The sequence below is a fragment of the Pseudochaenichthys georgianus genome, chromosome 17 (assembly GCF_902827115.2).
Source record: "Pseudochaenichthys georgianus chromosome 17, fPseGeo1.2, whole genome shotgun sequence".
In the NCBI taxonomy this organism is placed as follows: Eukaryota; Metazoa; Chordata; class Actinopteri; order Perciformes; family Channichthyidae; genus Pseudochaenichthys; species Pseudochaenichthys georgianus.
The window spans coordinates 31,774,130-31,792,139 of NC_047519.1; the positions used below are offsets into that span (position 1 = coordinate 31,774,130).

Consider the following 18,010-nt stretch of genomic DNA (forward strand, 5'->3'; position numbering starts at 1 on the left):
AAGGTGAGATCAGTTTATTTGAAGAAAAAATAATAGGTCCAAACCAGTACAGAGTCTTTACCTTTTAACACATTATAATCATACAAAACATATCAAAATGGGGTTATATATTTTTTATCTAAAACCTTAATTCATATTCATTTCAAAAGCCCAAATCATGTATTCCGAATCGTTATAGCAACTTTCCAGCATAAAATCATGTATTCCAGATCGTTCTATTAACTTTCCAGCATAAAACCCAAATCATGTATTCCGAATCGTTATAGCAACTTTCCAGCATAAAATCATGTATTCCAGATCGTTCTATTAACTTTCCAGCATAAAACCACCGAGAGCCGTCTAACCCAGCTCTGAAAGACAGAGCCTACCGGGAGAGAGTATACCAGGGGTTTCCCCCCCTCTCCCCACCGAAAATCCAAAAAGGCCAGTCTTTTTATGCTCAAAAAACCGGATAGAAAACCCACAAACACCTCCTCTATACCCAACCAACATATTCTATTGGCTCTGGCATAAGACACACCTTCCCAGGTTTGTGTAAAACAAAACATGACTAGACATATTCTATGACTATGACATAACCACCTTTTTGAGGCCTCAATGTGTTTCTGCTTAAGTCCGGAGCCCCCCTCCCTGCTGTGAGAGGAGAGGAAAGAAACTGCCTACTCCCTTATCAGTGACACCCATAAATCATTATAAGTCTTACACTCAATTTAACAAACCACTTTGTTTTGTTTATGCTGTAAATATAGAAAAACCTAAAATATGAAGCATTTTCATTGTGGGTTATACAAGAATATAATTGATTATATTTGATTATAACTAACTTTCGTTTTAAGTATTCAACATACTATGAAGCTCTCAACAGTAGATACAACTTAAACTGTTTGTCTATTTCTTTCAAACCTTTATATCAATGTTGTTCCCTATGTCTAGGTGCCGAAAGCTACCTAAAGCACTGAAGGACTGGCCAGCTTTCATGGACCTGAAAAAGACAATTGATGATTTCAGTGAGTCATGTCCTCTGCTTGAGATGATGGCAAGCAAGTCTATGATGAGGAGACACTGGGACCGGATCACAGGCCTGACTGGGCACCATTTTGAGGTGGAGTCCGTCACCTTTACGCTGCGCAACATCATGGAAGCGCCTCTTCTGAAGTACAAGGACGATATTGAGGTTTGCTGGCTTCTTGGATACTTGTCATGCTGCCTCCCTGATGGCTCCCACAGGATTGTAGTTGACATCTTCGTAGATTCATCTTCTTATTACAGACACATGCATTTCCTAACATTTGGACTACCTATGCTTTAAAATGTATTATCTCTTCGATTTACACACGGCATCTATTGCACGTCTGTCCGTCCTGGGAGAGGGATCCCTCCTCTGTTGCTCTCCCTGAGGTTTCTCCCATTTTCCCTTTAAACTGTGGGTTTTCTCCAGAAGTTTTTCCATGTACGATGTGAGGGTCTAAGGATAGAGGGTGTCGTTTTTTCTCATACTGATATTCTGAACAATCTGTGCTGTTGTATTTGCTGTAAAGTGTCTACTGTAGGCTATTTTTATTATATGTACAGCACTTTGGCTCGACCAAAAATCGTTTATAAATGTGCTATATAAATAAAACTTGATTTGATTTGGGTTGCAACCTGCCCTAATTTCTAGTTACAGTATTTGATCTAATGTTGTTCTCCTAAGCTTGATTCTTTCTTTGCATCTGTAGGACATCTGTATATCGTCTATAAAGGAGAAGGATATCGACGCCAAGTTGATACAGGTGAAAGAAGTGTGGTCCGTCCAGCTCCTGAGCCTGATCAACTTTAAGGATAGAGGTGAACTGATGCTGAAAGCGGCGGACACAACAGAGATCCTTACCTTCCTGGAGGACAGTCTAATGGTGCTGGGGTCACTGCTGAGCAACAGGTACTGCTGAGCAACCATTGAAGCCACACAGTGCATCGTGCAGTCTTAAGTAACTAGTGTCCTTGTCTTCCTTTTATAGGTACAGTGCCTTCTACAAAGCAGAGATCCAGGAATGGGTGTCAAACCTTTCAACATCATCGGATGTTATTGAGCAGTGGGTAATTGTGCAAAATCTGTGGATCTATCTGGAAGCTGTGTTTGTTGGGGGTGACATTGCCAAAGACCTGCCACAGGTAATACGAATTGACTTTATCTTAAAGGTGGGGTAGGTAGTTCACTTCAGAAACACTTTTTGTTATATTCCATGGAATGCTCTTAACATCCCGATAGCAATGAATATATTAAATGGTTTGACAATAATACATACAAAAATGTCATCTGTGGAAGCCGTGATACTGTAAAAAGCACGACCAATCATCTGAGCCGGCCCGGCTAAAATAACTGGATGGCCTACCTGCCTGTCAGCCTTCCATCTGTGCACAAACTTATCTCGTGCTCTCATTGGTCATGTGCGCGTTTGTGTGTGTTGGAGGAGGGACTCTGTGAGGAAGTCTGAAGGAAGGGGCAGACCTTTTCCGGTTGTGTACTTTCAAATTCTAGCGCACTCGAGCTGGTTTCTCCATTCTTACCTACCCTACCTTTAAGCCCCTGTCACACTGTCCCGAAATTGACACCCGATGGACACACGAATATGGAATTGTGAATTTCGCACGAAGATGGCCCCGAACCACACACGAAGGCAACATTTACATTACATTTAAGACATACAACTGCAATGAAAGTAACAAAAACAATTATGTTACAGTACTATGATACTGTACTGATATCTTCAGACTTTGTTCTTTACTTTATCCGTCTTTATATGTAGAAAATATTACGTTTTCTCCGCAATGTTGTTTCCATAACAACAACAACTTCCTGTCAACTGTCCTTCAAAATAATATATTATATCCTTTTTAGTTTCACAGAACACAAATTGGGTTATTTACATAATATGTTTACATTATTTTGTTGTGCAATAAAACAACCCGATGGACACACGATAAAGGAAATGTTCAAATTCGGCTGTGATTGTAGCAACATCGGGCCATTCGTGAGGGCATCTAAGCCATCGTATGACCACTGGTAGAGTTTCTCAGGCTCCGGCAGCAACTTCGTGAGCGGTGGCAAAATCTTTGGCATGCCAAAAAATTGCCGAAGGACCTTGTGAAGGTTCATTTTCGTGTTGAATTCGTGTGTCAATTTTGCCCTTCGTAAGGCCATCGTGAGGGCATCTTGTTATCCTCGGTGCCATCGGGCATTCGCCCCGATCAGAGTGAGTGTGAATGCACCGATGATTACACGATTTGACAAGATGCCCTCACGAGTGCCTTACGAAGTTGCCGCTCACGAAGTTGCTGCCGGAGCCTGAGAAACTCCACCGGCGGTCATACGATGGCTTAGATGCCCTCACGAATGGCCCGATGTTGCTACGATCACAGCCGAATTTGAACATTTCCTTTATCGTGTGTCCATCGGGTGTCAATTTCGGTACAGTGTGACAGGGCCTTTAATGTTTGCAAATAATAATTATCAGCCTTTAAATAAACCTCAAATGATATATATATTTTTTCCAATGTAGGAAGCAAAGCGTTTTCAGAACATTGACAAGTCCTGGGTTACAGTAATGCAGCGAGCCCACAAAGTCCCAAATGTGGTGGAGTGCTGCGTGGGTGATCCAATTCTGGTACAGCTCCTCCCAGATCTGCAGAAACAGCTGGAGTTCTGTCAAAAATCTCTGGCAGGGTAAAGCTTTACACATTTGGTTTTGTATTATTGTCTTCCATTCCAGCACTGTCATCAGGCTCCTTCTTTTTCCTTCTTTTCATTGGTTAATACTCACATATGCAAACCCTTTGCTGCAGTTGGTGGTGGCGACGTGTTCACTGGAGTTCATGTGATCTGACTCAACAGGTACCTTGAGAAAAAGAGGCTCCTCTTCCCACGGTTCTTCTTCGTGTCTGATCCATCCCTTTTGGAAATCCTCGGACAAGCCAGTGACTCTCACACAATTCAGCCACATCTTCTCGGAGTGTTTGACAATGTTAACGAAGCGGAGTTTCATGCAACTGAGTATGACAAGATTATGGGTGTTATCTCACAAGAGGGAGAGAAGCTTCCGGTATGTAACGCTGATTGCAGAATCATGTACTAACAACATGTGGAGCTTCATTTGGTACTCCTAATGTTAAGCACTTCTTTGCAGTTGGTGTGAATCAATTGATTTGAATTACTTTATAAATTGTTGGGAATCTTTAAAACTGTATGATTTAGTATAGTGTGTATTAGGGCTGCTCAATTAATCGTATTTTAATCGCAATTACGATTTTGGCTTGCAACGATTATGAAAACAGCAATCTAAATAAAACGATTTTTTTTTTTTTTTTTGGTTTTTCAGTTGAATTATACTTGAAGTTCAGGGTAATCAACTGTTCAAAACATACTCTTCCATTTTTTTTTTTCAATAAATAGATGTTTTCAAAGTAAATGGATAATTGTTTTTAATAATCGTGGTATCAATTATTGACCCAAATAATCGAGATTATGATTTTTGCCATAATCGAGCAGCCCTAGTGTGTATGTGTTTTGTATGTAAAATGTATTAATTGATACATATATTATAATTGATACAATAACTTTAAAATGCTGTGTAGGAGAGGGGAAAAAACACCTTAAAATTGTACTTGAGTAAATGCACTTTGCTGATTTCCTCTCAAGAAGTATAGTATCTTGTATAGTAAATGTGTATTTGTGTTTTCAGCTTGACCACCCTGTCATGGGACAGGGGCCTGTGGAGCTCTGGCTCGGGCAGCTGTTGTTACAACAGCAGGCTTCATTGCACTCTGTAATAAAATCTGCAGATCTAGAGGTCAACGATGAAGACTTTGAACTTGTGCCTTTCCTCGACAAGTTCCAATCCCAGGTCCGAGTACAGTAGTGAATATGTGCTCTACATTGACTGTACCTTGTTTACCTTAAGTATCGGCTCAATACTAGGCGTGGGTCTTTTTAGATCGATTTTTCTCTATTGTTTAAGTTGGATACGAACAACCAACACTTGAAGATGTTTCCACAAAAAGAATGACTAATTCATATCCTGATTAAACTACTACGTGGTGATCTCTTTATATGCTTTTTCTAGGTGGGCTTGCTGGGGATCCAGATGCTATGGACAAGAGATTCAGAAGAGGCACTGCAGTCTGCTGAATATGACAGGGAGATCATGCCTTTTACCAAAAAGAAATTTCTAAATCTACTCGGCGCACTAATTAAACAAACAACCTGTGATCTGACCAAATTTGACAGAATCAAATATGAGACGCTCGTCACAATCCATGTGCACCAGAGTGACATATTTAATGACCTAGTAGGTTCTACGAATCTTTATATCTTTATCTTGACAGTTTTTTGTAATGTATCCAAGATGTTGATATTGATATCCTGATTTGTCCTCAGGTAAAAAAGCGTATCAAATCTATCAGTGACTTTGAATGGCTGAAGCAGAGCAGATTTTTCTTCAAGGAGGATGTGGATAAGGTCCTTGTGTCCATTACTAATGTAGACTTCATGTATCAGAATGAGTTCCTAGGCTGTACCGACCGTCTGGTCATCACCCCTCTGACTGACAGGAAAGAGATTTATATATTGATTATATTGCCTTTCTCTACACTCTTTATTTTCTAAGTTGAATCATGACATTTATTTTGATCAACAGGTGTTATATCACACTGTCCCAGGCTCTTGGCATGAGCATGGGAGGAGCTCCAGCAGGTCCTGCTGGCACAGGAAAAACTGAAACCACTAAAGACATGGGTCGCTGCCTCGGCAAGTATGTTGTGGTTTTTAACTGCTCGGACCAGATGGACTTTAGAGGACTTGGCAAGATATACAAAGGTATCCCGGGCAATAAAAAGATTCATCCAGCAGGGTGTGTAACATTTCAATTGTCTGATCATCTATTCTTTTTCAGGCCTTGCACAGTCAGGGTCCTGGGGCTGCTTTGATGAGTTCAACAGAATCGACCTGCCAGTGCTTTCTGTTGCTGCTCAGCAGATCTACATTGTCCTGATGGCACGCAAGAAAGTCAAAACCTCTTTCATCTTTACTGATGGAGACTTAGTGCATCTGAATCCAGAGTTTGGCCTGTTTATCACAATGGTAAGATACAAAAATGCACAGGAATCTCTGAAAAATACAAAAAATACACTAAATATGTTGTGTCTCCGTTCGATATGTAGAACCCAGGGTATGCAGGTCGTCAGGAACTTCCTGAAAACCTAAAAGTGCAATTCAGGACAGTATCAATGATGGTACCAGACCGGCAAGTAAGTCATAGCTACATGTGCTGGAAAACAACTGTTTTTGTAGTGCTCTAATCATTACACATGGTAAATGTTCTGCTATTGTTTTGGGCAGATCATCATGAGAGTCAAACTAGCCAGTTGTGGATTTAATGACAATGTCATATTGGCCCAGAAGTTCTTTGTCCTTTATAAACTCTGTGAAGAACAACTTACAAAACAGGTGAGAATGTTGTGGCCAATGCTTGATTCCTATTTTGGTATGAGGCTTGACCTACTGACAAACGTCCTCTGCTATTTGTCAGGTCCACTATGACTTTGGCCTGAGGAACATCCTGTCTGTGTTAAGAACACTTGGAGCCAATAAAAGAGCACGCCCCGAAGACACAGAGTCCAGCACTGTCATGAGAGTTCTACGTGACATGAATCTTTCTAAATTGGTATTACACAATCTAGTTTTGTTACCACCTTGGATAAGATAACATACTTCGGAGGTATAGTACTGTGTCAGTGGATACTGTTTAAGAGAATCTTTCTGTATATTTCAGGTGGATGAGGATGAGCCTCTCTTCCTCAGTTTGATCAATGATCTATTCCCTGGTATCCAGCTGGATGGGAGCACATATGTTGAACTTCAAGTTGCTGTGGCTCATCAAGTTGAGCTTGCTGGACTAGTCAACCACCCACCATGGAACCTGAAGCTTGTTCAGGTACCTCAGAAAGTCTTTACTTGTATGTCAAGCTCCTGTTGTGTTGTGCTTGGATCAAACATGACTCAAGTGTTTCCTTTACAAACAGCTTTATGAGTCTTCTCGAGTGCGTCATGGCCTGATGACTCTGGGTCCAAGTGGAGCTGGAAAGACTGCGGCCATCAACACACTCATGAAAGCTATGTCTGAATGTGGAGCCCCTCACAGAGAGATGCGCATGAATCCCAAAGCAATCTCTGCCCCACAAATGTTCGGTCGTCTTGACGTAGCCACCAATGATTGGACTGATGGAATCTTTTCCACTCTGTGGAGGAGGACGCTTAAAGCCAAGAAAGGTTAATGACTTAATAACTAACAAAAGACAACAAAGATTCAGTTTTTAATGTGGAAGATATGGTTTGATATTAAAACATTTCGTTGTTATGGCTTTGAAATGTTCACACTTTAGGGGAGTTCATATGGATTTTGCTGGATGGTCCTGTGGACGCCATATGGATTGAGAACCTCAACTCTGTGCTGGATGATAACAAAACTCTGACCCTGGCTAATGGTGACCGCATCGTCATGTCTCCATGCTGCAAGCTGGTGTTTGAAGTGCACAACATGGATAATGCCTCCCCTGCTACTGTGTCCCGGGTGGGTATGGTCTTCATGAGCTCCTCAGCTCTCAGCTGGCAACCCATACTCCAGGTACAGTTTATTTGTTAAATGATCAAAGAATAGTGTTTGCAAAGAATAATTCTTCTTTTAAAATTGAGTGTTTAGGTTGAGCATGTTCTTTATGTTCTAGGGATGGTCTCACAAGCGCAATGCAAGAGAGGCAGAAAGCATTTTGACTCTGTATGACAAGATATTTGAGGACACTTACTTATTTATGAAACAGAATCTTAAACCGAAAATGGAGCTGTTAGAGTGCAACTACATCGTGCAGGTATGTACGCACAAACATGTTGAAGACAAACAGGAATTAGGAAGTATGTTTCTAAACCTGTGTCATGAAACACTGAATGATCTGAATATGATCTACCCTACAGTCTGTGAATCTGCTGGAGGGCCTTATCCCAACCAAGGAGACAGGGGGCTTGGCCGGTGACCACCACCTTGAACGTCTTTTTGTCTTCTGCCTGATGTGGAGCCTGGGAGCCCTTTTGGAGTTACAGGATAGAGAAAAACTGGAGAACTTCATCCAAGCTCATGACAGTCACATTGATGTACCTCAAACCCAGCAGGGGGAGACTATGTTTGAGTACATGGTCAACACAAACGGTACAGCATTAAAAACCACCAATTTGCTGCCTTTAACAGTTTTTTAAAAGTGTTTAAAGCACTGTTACTGTATACATCTATGATTTGTGTTTCAGGTGAATGGTGCCATTGGAATAACCTTGTTGGAGAGTATATCTATCCAACAGATTGTGTGCCTGACTACGCTTCCATTCTTGTGCCAAATGTGGATAACACAAGAACCTCCTTCCTCCTGGAGACTATTGCCAAGCAACACAAGGTGATCTTGTCACCTATAAAATAACACGTGTATTTACATTAAAAAAATATAAATAGTTTTTTTTAACATGTACATATTCTTTGCATAGGCTGTACTGCTTATTGGTGAACAAGGGACAGCGAAGACCGTCATGATAAAAAGCTACACTAAAAAATTTGATCCAGAGACAGACCTGTCCAAGTCCGTAAACTTTTCATCTGCAACAGAACCTATTATGTTTCAGGTATGTTATTTATCATGCTCTCTATGCATGGCTTTGTACAGTTTTGAATCAGTTGCAACAATTAGGAATCAGATTGCAACAGTTTTGAATCAGTTGCAACAGTTAAAGAGCCTGTGACAGCATCCCAACAACTGTTGTGCAATGAAATATTGGGCTACTAGTCATCTCGAACCGTCAGTTTAAAAAAGAAAAAGCGATACCGTTCCGATAAATATCAATAATTTCGAATATCGCGGGGAAATTCCTTCGACTCATTTTGAAGTTTTGGGGGAAGCCGGAAGTGACGTCAATGCGGGAACGCTTCACTGTGTGGCGAGAGAGCCAAACACGGACAAAGTGTGTTGTCATGCGTAGAAATGGTGAATTACTGAGATTAGGCACGTTAATAACGTTTTAATGAAGTTGACTACAGTATATTCATATGTGTCAGTGCTTTCATGTCAATTCGGCGAACATAAACATAAATGATCGTGGTGAAGATGATGATTTAAATTAGGATTAAAATCGGTAGTGAGAGCTGCTGAATTTCCTCCCGTAGGATGTGATATAAAAACAAATCGATTATTTTTGTAGTTGTAAACTCAAGTGGATGAAACTACATTTATTAGTGCTTTCATGTCAATTCGGTGAACATATGATACATTAAATGATCGTGAGGATGATGATTAAAAATCATTTGTTTGAGCCGGTCTGCATTTCCTGATGAGAAAACAAACCGATGCTTTTTGTAGTTGTAGTACACCAACATGGATTAAACATGTGGTTTTTTTTACCACAATGTTGGGGAAATTAATGGATAAAATGCACAGATTATTATTATTATTATTCCCACTCCGATTGGGACACTAGGTCCACCGTTTCCCCGCAGCGAGGCTTCCCCCGTTGACAGTTTACGTGGGCTGGGTGCAGTGGCGGACTGGCCATCGGGACGAATCCCGATGGGCCGGTACCGAAGTGGGCCGGTCGGATAAGTCACCAGCACATCCCCCATAGGCGGCGCGTGAGGCTCAGGTTTGGGAAGGCTAAATAACTTTTTTTACCTGACGCTGCCCGCCTCCGGCGTCTATAGAAAAGAGATCAACTCAGTGTGCGGAGTTTAAATCTCTCAAGTCATATTACAGGATAAAGGAAATACAGTTTAAACTGCCGTATGCAGAGAAGACGCCGACGTGTCGCACTTATCATTCATATTACATCATCAATCAGATCATCGATCATATAATATCATAATATATCATATATTTCCTTATCTGAGTCAGCTTCTCCAGCCTCATCTGGCCGTGCAACACTCACAGTGTCACAGACTGGATGCAGAAGTATTATTTTAAGCAACACATTATGTTGACAAAACACTCGAGTCAAATGTAATTAAAGTCAGATCCACTCGTGTCTTAGATGGGGCAGTGATATCATAAAACTATACGCTTTCAAACACTCGGTAGGCCTAGTTATTTTTTAACCAGTTGTTCTGTATTCACCATGCAGGTGCAACTCTGTGGCTTGTATCCTGGATTATATGTTTAAGTCAAATGTAGCTAACCCCGCCCCTTTCACGTGAACGCGCTCTCAGCTGGTGAGAGAAACCCTGGCTTGATTTACCGAGTTGATAACCAGCGTCGTAGGACCGCTTAGCGAGATCTCGTTTGTTAGTTTGTTGTTGTTAGTTTGTTTGTTACTCAAACATATCCAGGGTATGTTGAACTGGCTTCGTAGTACAGGGCACAGGTGGCTAGCAGCGCTAATGTCAAAGACACAGACATTATACATTATATTTGTATTTTACCAGGATGCAGTGACACAAATATTTGGGAAGGCTTAGCCTTCCCTAGCCTACAGCACCCGCCGCCCTTGACATCCCCCACTCCCCCCGTTGACAATTTACTAGCGGTACCGAAGTGGGCCGGTCGAGAGTCCCGGGATGATTTTTAGTCCCATATTCCACCACTGGCTACATGACCGTATGATCGCCGATATTGACGCACATAATTCCTAAACTTCTAACAGATACAACATAAACCGATCCTTCAGCCTCATATGAGCTCTCAGACACGTTCAAAATTAAACTGTCATCACTGTCTGAGCTTGCTGCTGTGTGCACCATCGTGCGTTTACATCTGACTGTATATATATAAAGGTTTACATGCAGATGCTGGGATCCTGGACGGTGCAGCTGGAGCGCTGTGCCCACAATGACGTCACACATAATTTGGCGGGACTTGAAGAATCCCCGAGAAGATCCAGAAAATGGTCAACATTGAAGGGCAGATTAATGGTTATCAAAGTACAAATATCCAAAATCAGTTCAGTAACGGTTTTCAAGGGGACAATATTTACTCAAATTGATGGGTTTCGATGATGGGGGAAACTCGTGTCACAGGCTCTTTAAGAATCAGTTGCAACAGTTAGGAATCAGTTGCAACAGTTAGGAATCAGTTGCAACAGTTAGGAATCAGTTGCAACAGTTAGGAATCAGTTGCAACAGTTTTGAATCAGATTGCAAGAGTTAGGAATCAGATTGCAACCGTTTTGAATCAGTTGCAACAGTTAGGAATCAGTTGCAACAGTTAGGAATCAGTTGGGAATCAGATTGCAACAGTTGGGAATCAGATTGCAAAATATTTGTTTTTCTACTAAAGCGCACAGTGGAAAGCTACATTGAGAAAAGGATCGGCAGCACCTATGGTCCCCCAGGGGGGCGCAGGATGACTGTCTTCGTTGATGACATCAACATGCCTATCGTCAATGAATGGGGAGATCAGGTGTTTATATAACAAGTTTTTTAAATTTGATTTGTTGACTATGTTATGTTCAGTCTGAGTATCTTCTGTGTCTGACTGCCGTTCCAGATCACAAATGAGATAGTACGCCAGATGATGGAAATGAAGGGCATGTACAACCTAGACAAACCGGGAGACTTCACCACTATTGTGGATGTAATGATTCAGGCTGCCATGATTCATCCTGGTGGTGGGAGAAACGACATCCCACAAAGACTGAAGAGACAGTTTACAGTCTTCAATTGTACTCTGCCATCCAACACCTCCATTGATAAGATCTTTGGTAGCTGTCTCTAACATTATGCATTTTTCTTATTCTTTTTGTGTCTATGATACGCATCGTTTTTACACTTTCTGTGCAGGTGTAATTGGCAATGGATATTTCCATGAATGCAGGAATTTCAATCCTGAGATTATAGATATGGTAAAGAGTCTGGTGTCTGCTGGGAGGATTTTATGGCAGTGGACAAAGGTGCTTACTGAAAAGATGATGTGAAGTAGATTATATTGATAGATTGATTAATGGTATACATTTCTTAATGAAGAATGACCTGATTTGTTGTTTTCTTATTGAAGACAAAAATGCTTCCTACACCATCCAAGTTCCACTACGTCTTCAATTTGAGAGACTTGTCCAGGATCTGGCAAGGGATGTTAAACGTAAAGGCTGAGGATTGCAATGATATCCCCACTCTCTTGGCTCTTTTCAAGTGTGAATGTACGAGGGTGATTGCTGACAGGTACCGTGCTAACAGACAGTAAAGCCCCTTTTGCATACTCCAAAATGGCAGAATGGCAAACTGAAACATTATTTTGTTATAGGTTTATTTGCTCAGAGGACCGACAGTGGTTTGAGAAGGGTGTGTCGCGTGTGATTGAAGAGCATGTTGACCCCAGTCTGGTCCCAGGACTTCACTCTGAGCCATACTTTGTGGATTTCCTGCAAGAGGCTCCTGAGCCCACTGGAGAAGAAGAGGAAGATGCCTGTTTCGATGCCCCCAAAATTTATGAACTGGTAAAATGTATTATTTACAACATTGTATGATATCTGTGAAATCAATGTAGAAGCCTGTCACCAAAATATGTGCAAACTAAAATTAATTCAGGTGCCAAGTTTTGAGTTTTTATCAGAAAAGCTGATGCTGTACCAGACCCTGCACAACGAGTTCGTCAGGGGCTCTAGCCTGGATTTGGTTTTCTTCACAGATGCCATGACTCACCTTGTCAAGGTCAGGGTACAAGCCAATCAAACCATTAATTATCCTATACAACGGGCGAGAGAATCATTCTAACTATTTTGAGATTTGCCTTCCTATAGATCTCACGAATCATTCGAACTGACAATGGTAATGCCTTGCTTGTGGGAGTGGGAGGATCAGGAAAACAGAGCCTGACTCGCCTGGCCTCATACATAGCAGGATACAGCATCTTCCAGATCACATTGACCAAGTAAAATCTTATATCCAATATAAATCCTTATGATAGTTCATTCACGTTGGCCTGTTTAATTCTTCTTGGGATCAATGATAGTTTGTTTGTTAGACACTGCTTACTTTGTTTCTTCATCAGAACATACAATATGAGTAATTTCATGGATGACCTCAAACTGTTATATAAAACCGCTGGGGCTGAGGGAAAAGGCATCACCTTCATCTTCACGGACAATGAGATAAAAGATGAAGCCTTCCTTGAGTACCTCAACAATGTCCTTTCTTCTGGAGAGGTGAGTACTTCAATGTGTTTAAAGCCCCAAACAAGCTGACTTTGAATTTGGACATTTAAGAACTTTATTTATTATTATTAAAACTTGTAATCATTACTGTCAGGGAATAATTTCCATAGATGTTTACCTTTTTCCCTCTGACGCAGATGCCCCAGCCTTGGGCAGCATGCTATCTCCCTTAAGGAGGGGCTGCCCTAGCATTTTGTTGTTGTTACCAGTTTGTGACCGGGCAACTCTCGGTCAGAGATAGTTCAATCAGGAGAGACGGTTTTGATGTAAGAATACATATTTATTGCCAGGAATACACAAATGAATGTAATTAAGTGTTGGCGATTAGGCCCCGTTGTGCAGGAGTATCATTCTGGAGGGGAGAACCGATCCGATGAAACCCCCCGGGGTCTAGACACTGGTCGTGGTGAATGGATAGTTGGGGTCGGTCTGAAGAGCTTAGCTTGAAACTGGATTCAGATGGACGGGAGGTGAAAAAGGGGTGGAGGAGGGTTGCGTTGAGTCACCTGAAATGACAGCTGTTGGAGGGGGGAAAGCAGATTTAAAAGTGTTAGCGGTGCGCTATGATCTTTATATATACAGTCTATGGCTATGATGGGCTTGTGAGAATAGAGCGAAGTGATTGGTTAAGCTGGGGAGTGACGCCCCCGATCACTTATTGAGAGGAAAGAGAGTAGTAACATAGAAATAGTAAATGAATCAGTAAAGACGGTCTTCCTGGTTGAACTTGCGCTGAGCTTAATTTATTCTTGTGGTACACCTGTAACACATCCTTCTCGGGGTGTAGATGACCCCGAGCCATAAGCGACAACAACTGTGATTCAGTGTCCTCAGCTGTTTAGTCTATCTATTGAAGAATGTTGATTATTACACTCTGAACTAGTGAAAACCTGGAACTACAGGAGGGTTCTTCAGAATTGATTGTGGCATCTCAACCGTGTGGTCAAACCGTGGCCCGTGACATGTCTTGTGAATTTTCCGGCCGAAGCTCCGAATAAACCATCAGTGTTTGCCATCAAAGCTCCAGCTCTTCATCGTGTCTCTCTCTCCGAGTCCTGACTCCAATTGCTTCAGAAGTTTCCCCCAAACCTGCTATATCACAGAAACAAAGAAGGTAGAGAAGGCTGTTGGGTAAGCTTTCACAGGTCCTGATATCAATGTGAAATATCTGTGTGCAGGTCTCCAACCTGTTTGCTAAAGATGAGATAACAGAGATCACCCAGAACCTGATTCCTGTAATGAAAAGGGAGTTGCCTCGTATTCCACCGACTTTTGACAATCTGTATGACTACTTCATATCCCGATCCAAGAAGAATCTGCATGTCGTGCTTTGCTTCTCTCCGGTATGTGAAGCATTTTATATTACCAAATATAATGGTCTTATGATCTTATGTTTGCTCATATTTTTTATTTCCTTTATATTTCTCTATTAGTTTTGTTTCTTGCATGTCGATTGTAAACTTTAGCATTTAACTGGCAGCAAGCTAGACATACATAGGTCAATGTTCTCATTTAAATTATATATATAATCTACTCAGGTGGGGCAGAAGTTTCGCAACAGATCCCTCAAGTTTCCAGGGCTAATTTCTGGCTGTACCATGGACTGGTTCACTCCTTGGCCCAACGAGGCTCTGGTGGCTGTATCCAACTACTTCTTGTCTGAGTTTCCAATGGTTTGCTCTCCTGAAGTGAAGAGTTCTGTCGTGACCACCATGGGTACATATCATGACAAAGTGTCTGAAACCTGTGAAAGCTACTTCGAAAGGTATAACACGGAAATCTAGGTTCAGTTTGTTACATTGTAGTTATTCATATAAACATCAATCTTTTTAATCTAAAGACATATTTTACATGACGTATTTTGTGGTTCATTTTATCTTTCAGGTTTCGGAGAAGAACTCATGTCACTCCTAAATCCTACCTCTCTTTTGTAAATGGTTATAAAACACTGTACACTGAAAAGCACAGCTACATCAACACGCTTGCAGAGCGCATGTCTGTTGGTAAGAATGTTTTGGGAACAGGGTTATGACATGTGTATAGACAAATGAGCAAGGCGTATTAAAAGATGTTACTTATTCCAGGGTTGGACAAACTGATGGAGGCGAGTAAGTCTGTGGCTCAACTCTCCAAAGTTCTTGTAGTCAAGGAAAAAGAGCTGGCTATTGCATCTGTCAAAGCGGACAAGGTAAGTTATTAAATCACCTTCAGCAGCCACCCGCGATCCGGCACTTAATTTATTCTACTAATTCATCCAAAAAAGAAAAAAGTATAATTCATACACACAAAGATAAACAAAATTAGTAGAAGCGGGAGGGCTGAAGCATAGCTTATGGGAAGTAGCCCTCCCGTGAATCATCCTAATATAATATTGGCATTATTGCGTCAAAAACGTATAGAAATGAAGGAGTACAAAGAAATAAAGAAAACTGGGGGAAAAATAAATCAAAGTTAGGGCAAGAAAGAAAAAAATGCATATATATATATAAGAAAACTAGATCTGCACATGTCAATAGCAGTTGACTATCTTTTTTGAAAAGGAAAATACTGTACATGTACTTGGCAAATAAATAATAATAATATATGCATAGAAACATTGTGGATACTTATTTTCAAGTGACTTTTTTTACATTCAATCATATGTTCACACATACACAAAATATACATAAGCATCATATATTCAGGTGTATAAGTACACAAATGCATTTTCCAGGGCTGAAATAATAATTCAACCGTATAATGATGAAAAGAAATAAGAAGGAAACAATTAATAAAAAGTAATGTAAACAATATTAAATAAATAAAGAAACTGAGAAGTTATTACAAAAATAACCAATGGTTAGCTGGAGTAATCTGCAAATATACATTTTTGAAATTTAGTTTTGAATTGTTGATGACATGTGATATGTGAAAGGTCTGGGTAAAGTCAGCATGGATGGATTGATGGTTTTATGTATCTTCTCTAGAAACACCATATTCTTCTTGTGTGCATTCAGTGCTTTCTGGTATTCATTTGATATACTTTATTTATTTATACATGTCTTGTTGCCTACACATAGGTTGTGGCAGAGGTAACTGTCATTGCTGAAGCTGCTACTATTGTCAAGAATGAAGTCCAGATTGTGAAGGACAGAGCCCAGAAGATTGTGGACGGGATCGAGAAAGAGAAAGCTTATGCGGAGGGAAAGCTAGCGGCTGCCAAGCCAGCTTTAGAGGAGGCTGAAGCTGCACTAAATGTGAGTTTTTTTTAAACTATTTAAAGTATTTAGGAGGCTGTGGATAGTGTGTGCTGGACTTCAAATCAGGGGATAGCAAGTTCGAGTCCCACTGCAGTCAGCATGTCGTTGTGTCCCTGGGCAAGAGACTTCACCCCAAATTGCTCCTGTGGGGATTGTCCACAGTACTGAATGTTTGTAAGTCACTTTGGATAAAAGCGTCTAACAAATTACATGTAATGTAATGTATTTATTCCATACATAGTGCTATTCATGATATCATTAAAATATTACAGACCATCAAGCCTGCTGACATTGCCACCGTGAGAAAACTAGCCAAGCCTCCGCATCTGATCATGAGGATTATGGACTGCTGCCTGCTGCTATTCCAAAGGAAGTTGGAAACTGTCTCTATCGATCCAGAAAAAAATTGTATCAAGCCATCATGGTCAGATGCATTGAAGGTAAAACATATTTTATTTGATGTTATATTTTTATTTTGCGGGGATTCTCATGACTTGTAACCTTCACGTAAGCAGTTTCTGTAATTCCGACATTCCGGCAGTTTCTGTAATTCCGATATTACTAGAAATGTTGTCTGCATGTACATTCCAGCATGTGTTTTCTGTAATGGTAACAATAATAATGTTGCAAAAAATAATCCATATTATCAAGTTTCTTATTGCTCCCTTTTGTCCAACGTTCCTTCCTTGTCTTGTCTTTAGCTCATTAGTGCCACTGGTTTTATGACCTCACTCCAGCAGTTCAAAAAAGATTCAATTAATGAGGAAATGGTAGAACTGTTGCAGATGTACTTTGACATGGATGATTACACAATGGAGAACGCCAAGAAAGTGTGTGGTTCTGTCGCTGGTCTGCTAGCATGGACGCGGGCTATGTCAACATTCTTTGGCATAAACAAAGAAGTGCTGCCACTCAAGGTAAAGTTTATCTTCATGGCATCCAACCAACGTAACGTAGATCTGGCTAAGTTGACTCATGTTCTTTAACATTGGGTTCTAAATGTTCTACTTTGAGCCATTTTTTAGATATACATACAAAATAAAATGGACTGCATTGTAGACATTAATCAGAATCCCTTCATTAGTCCCACGGAGGGGAAATGTGCATAGTTACAGCAGGAAAAAGAGCCACAGACAGCTTAATGTTACATATATCTTAAATATGTGACATGCATTTAAAAAAAGTACTAAGTTATGATATAATACAAAATATACAGTATAATACAAAATAAAAAGTTACATAATTAAACAAAAATACACATCCTGTAACAGTTCTTAGGATTTAGCAGCCAGGTATACACAGTTATTAACGGCATCTATATATATTGCACATAGGTGGTTGGTATTTAACAGCAGCAAGTTACACAATTTACAAAATACACACCTTGTAACAGTTCTAAGGATTTAGCAGCCAGATATATATTACACAGTTATTAACGGCATATATATATTGCACATAGTTTGTTAGTATTTAGCAGCAAGGGGTGATATAGTCTGTGTTGTGGTGTGTGTGTGGGGGGGGGTCAACTAGGGGCTGTGCTGGTTGTATAGTCTGACCGCTGCAGGAA

At 40.6% G+C, this 18,010-nt stretch overlaps 1 protein-coding gene across 1 annotated transcript in view; it reads left to right on the forward strand.

Moving 5' to 3' along the window:
• Positions 1-18,010, forward strand: part of LOC117462378 (dynein axonemal heavy chain 8-like) — a 46,287-nt gene that overhangs the window by 12,760 nt on the left and 15,517 nt on the right. The window contains exons 34-68 of the mRNA XM_071206222.1: positions 934-1,174; positions 1,719-1,918; positions 1,998-2,151; positions 3,540-3,703; positions 3,872-4,079; positions 4,719-4,880; positions 5,100-5,324; positions 5,414-5,582; positions 5,669-5,851; positions 5,928-6,115; positions 6,196-6,282; positions 6,374-6,481; positions 6,564-6,698; positions 6,807-6,968; positions 7,057-7,303; positions 7,417-7,658; positions 7,759-7,899; positions 8,003-8,234; positions 8,330-8,472; positions 8,561-8,695; positions 11,332-11,454; positions 11,542-11,755; positions 11,835-11,944; positions 12,049-12,212; positions 12,295-12,487; positions 12,579-12,701; positions 12,791-12,921; positions 13,042-13,195; positions 14,383-14,547; positions 14,743-14,969; positions 15,089-15,207; positions 15,289-15,392; positions 16,264-16,440; positions 16,716-16,883; positions 17,145-17,360. Of these exons, the coding sequence (XP_071062323.1) occupies positions 934-1,174; positions 1,719-1,918; positions 1,998-2,151; positions 3,540-3,703; positions 3,872-4,079; positions 4,719-4,880; positions 5,100-5,324; positions 5,414-5,582; positions 5,669-5,851; positions 5,928-6,115; positions 6,196-6,282; positions 6,374-6,481; positions 6,564-6,698; positions 6,807-6,968; positions 7,057-7,303; positions 7,417-7,658; positions 7,759-7,899; positions 8,003-8,234; positions 8,330-8,472; positions 8,561-8,695; positions 11,332-11,454; positions 11,542-11,755; positions 11,835-11,944; positions 12,049-12,212; positions 12,295-12,487; positions 12,579-12,701; positions 12,791-12,921; positions 13,042-13,195; positions 14,383-14,547; positions 14,743-14,969; positions 15,089-15,207; positions 15,289-15,392; positions 16,264-16,440; positions 16,716-16,883; positions 17,145-17,360 (5,914 nt within the window). The remainder of the gene's footprint in view (positions 1-933; positions 1,175-1,718; positions 1,919-1,997; positions 2,152-3,539; positions 3,704-3,871; positions 4,080-4,718; positions 4,881-5,099; positions 5,325-5,413; positions 5,583-5,668; positions 5,852-5,927; positions 6,116-6,195; positions 6,283-6,373; positions 6,482-6,563; positions 6,699-6,806; positions 6,969-7,056; positions 7,304-7,416; positions 7,659-7,758; positions 7,900-8,002; positions 8,235-8,329; positions 8,473-8,560; positions 8,696-11,331; positions 11,455-11,541; positions 11,756-11,834; positions 11,945-12,048; positions 12,213-12,294; positions 12,488-12,578; positions 12,702-12,790; positions 12,922-13,041; positions 13,196-14,382; positions 14,548-14,742; positions 14,970-15,088; positions 15,208-15,288; positions 15,393-16,263; positions 16,441-16,715; positions 16,884-17,144; positions 17,361-18,010) is intronic.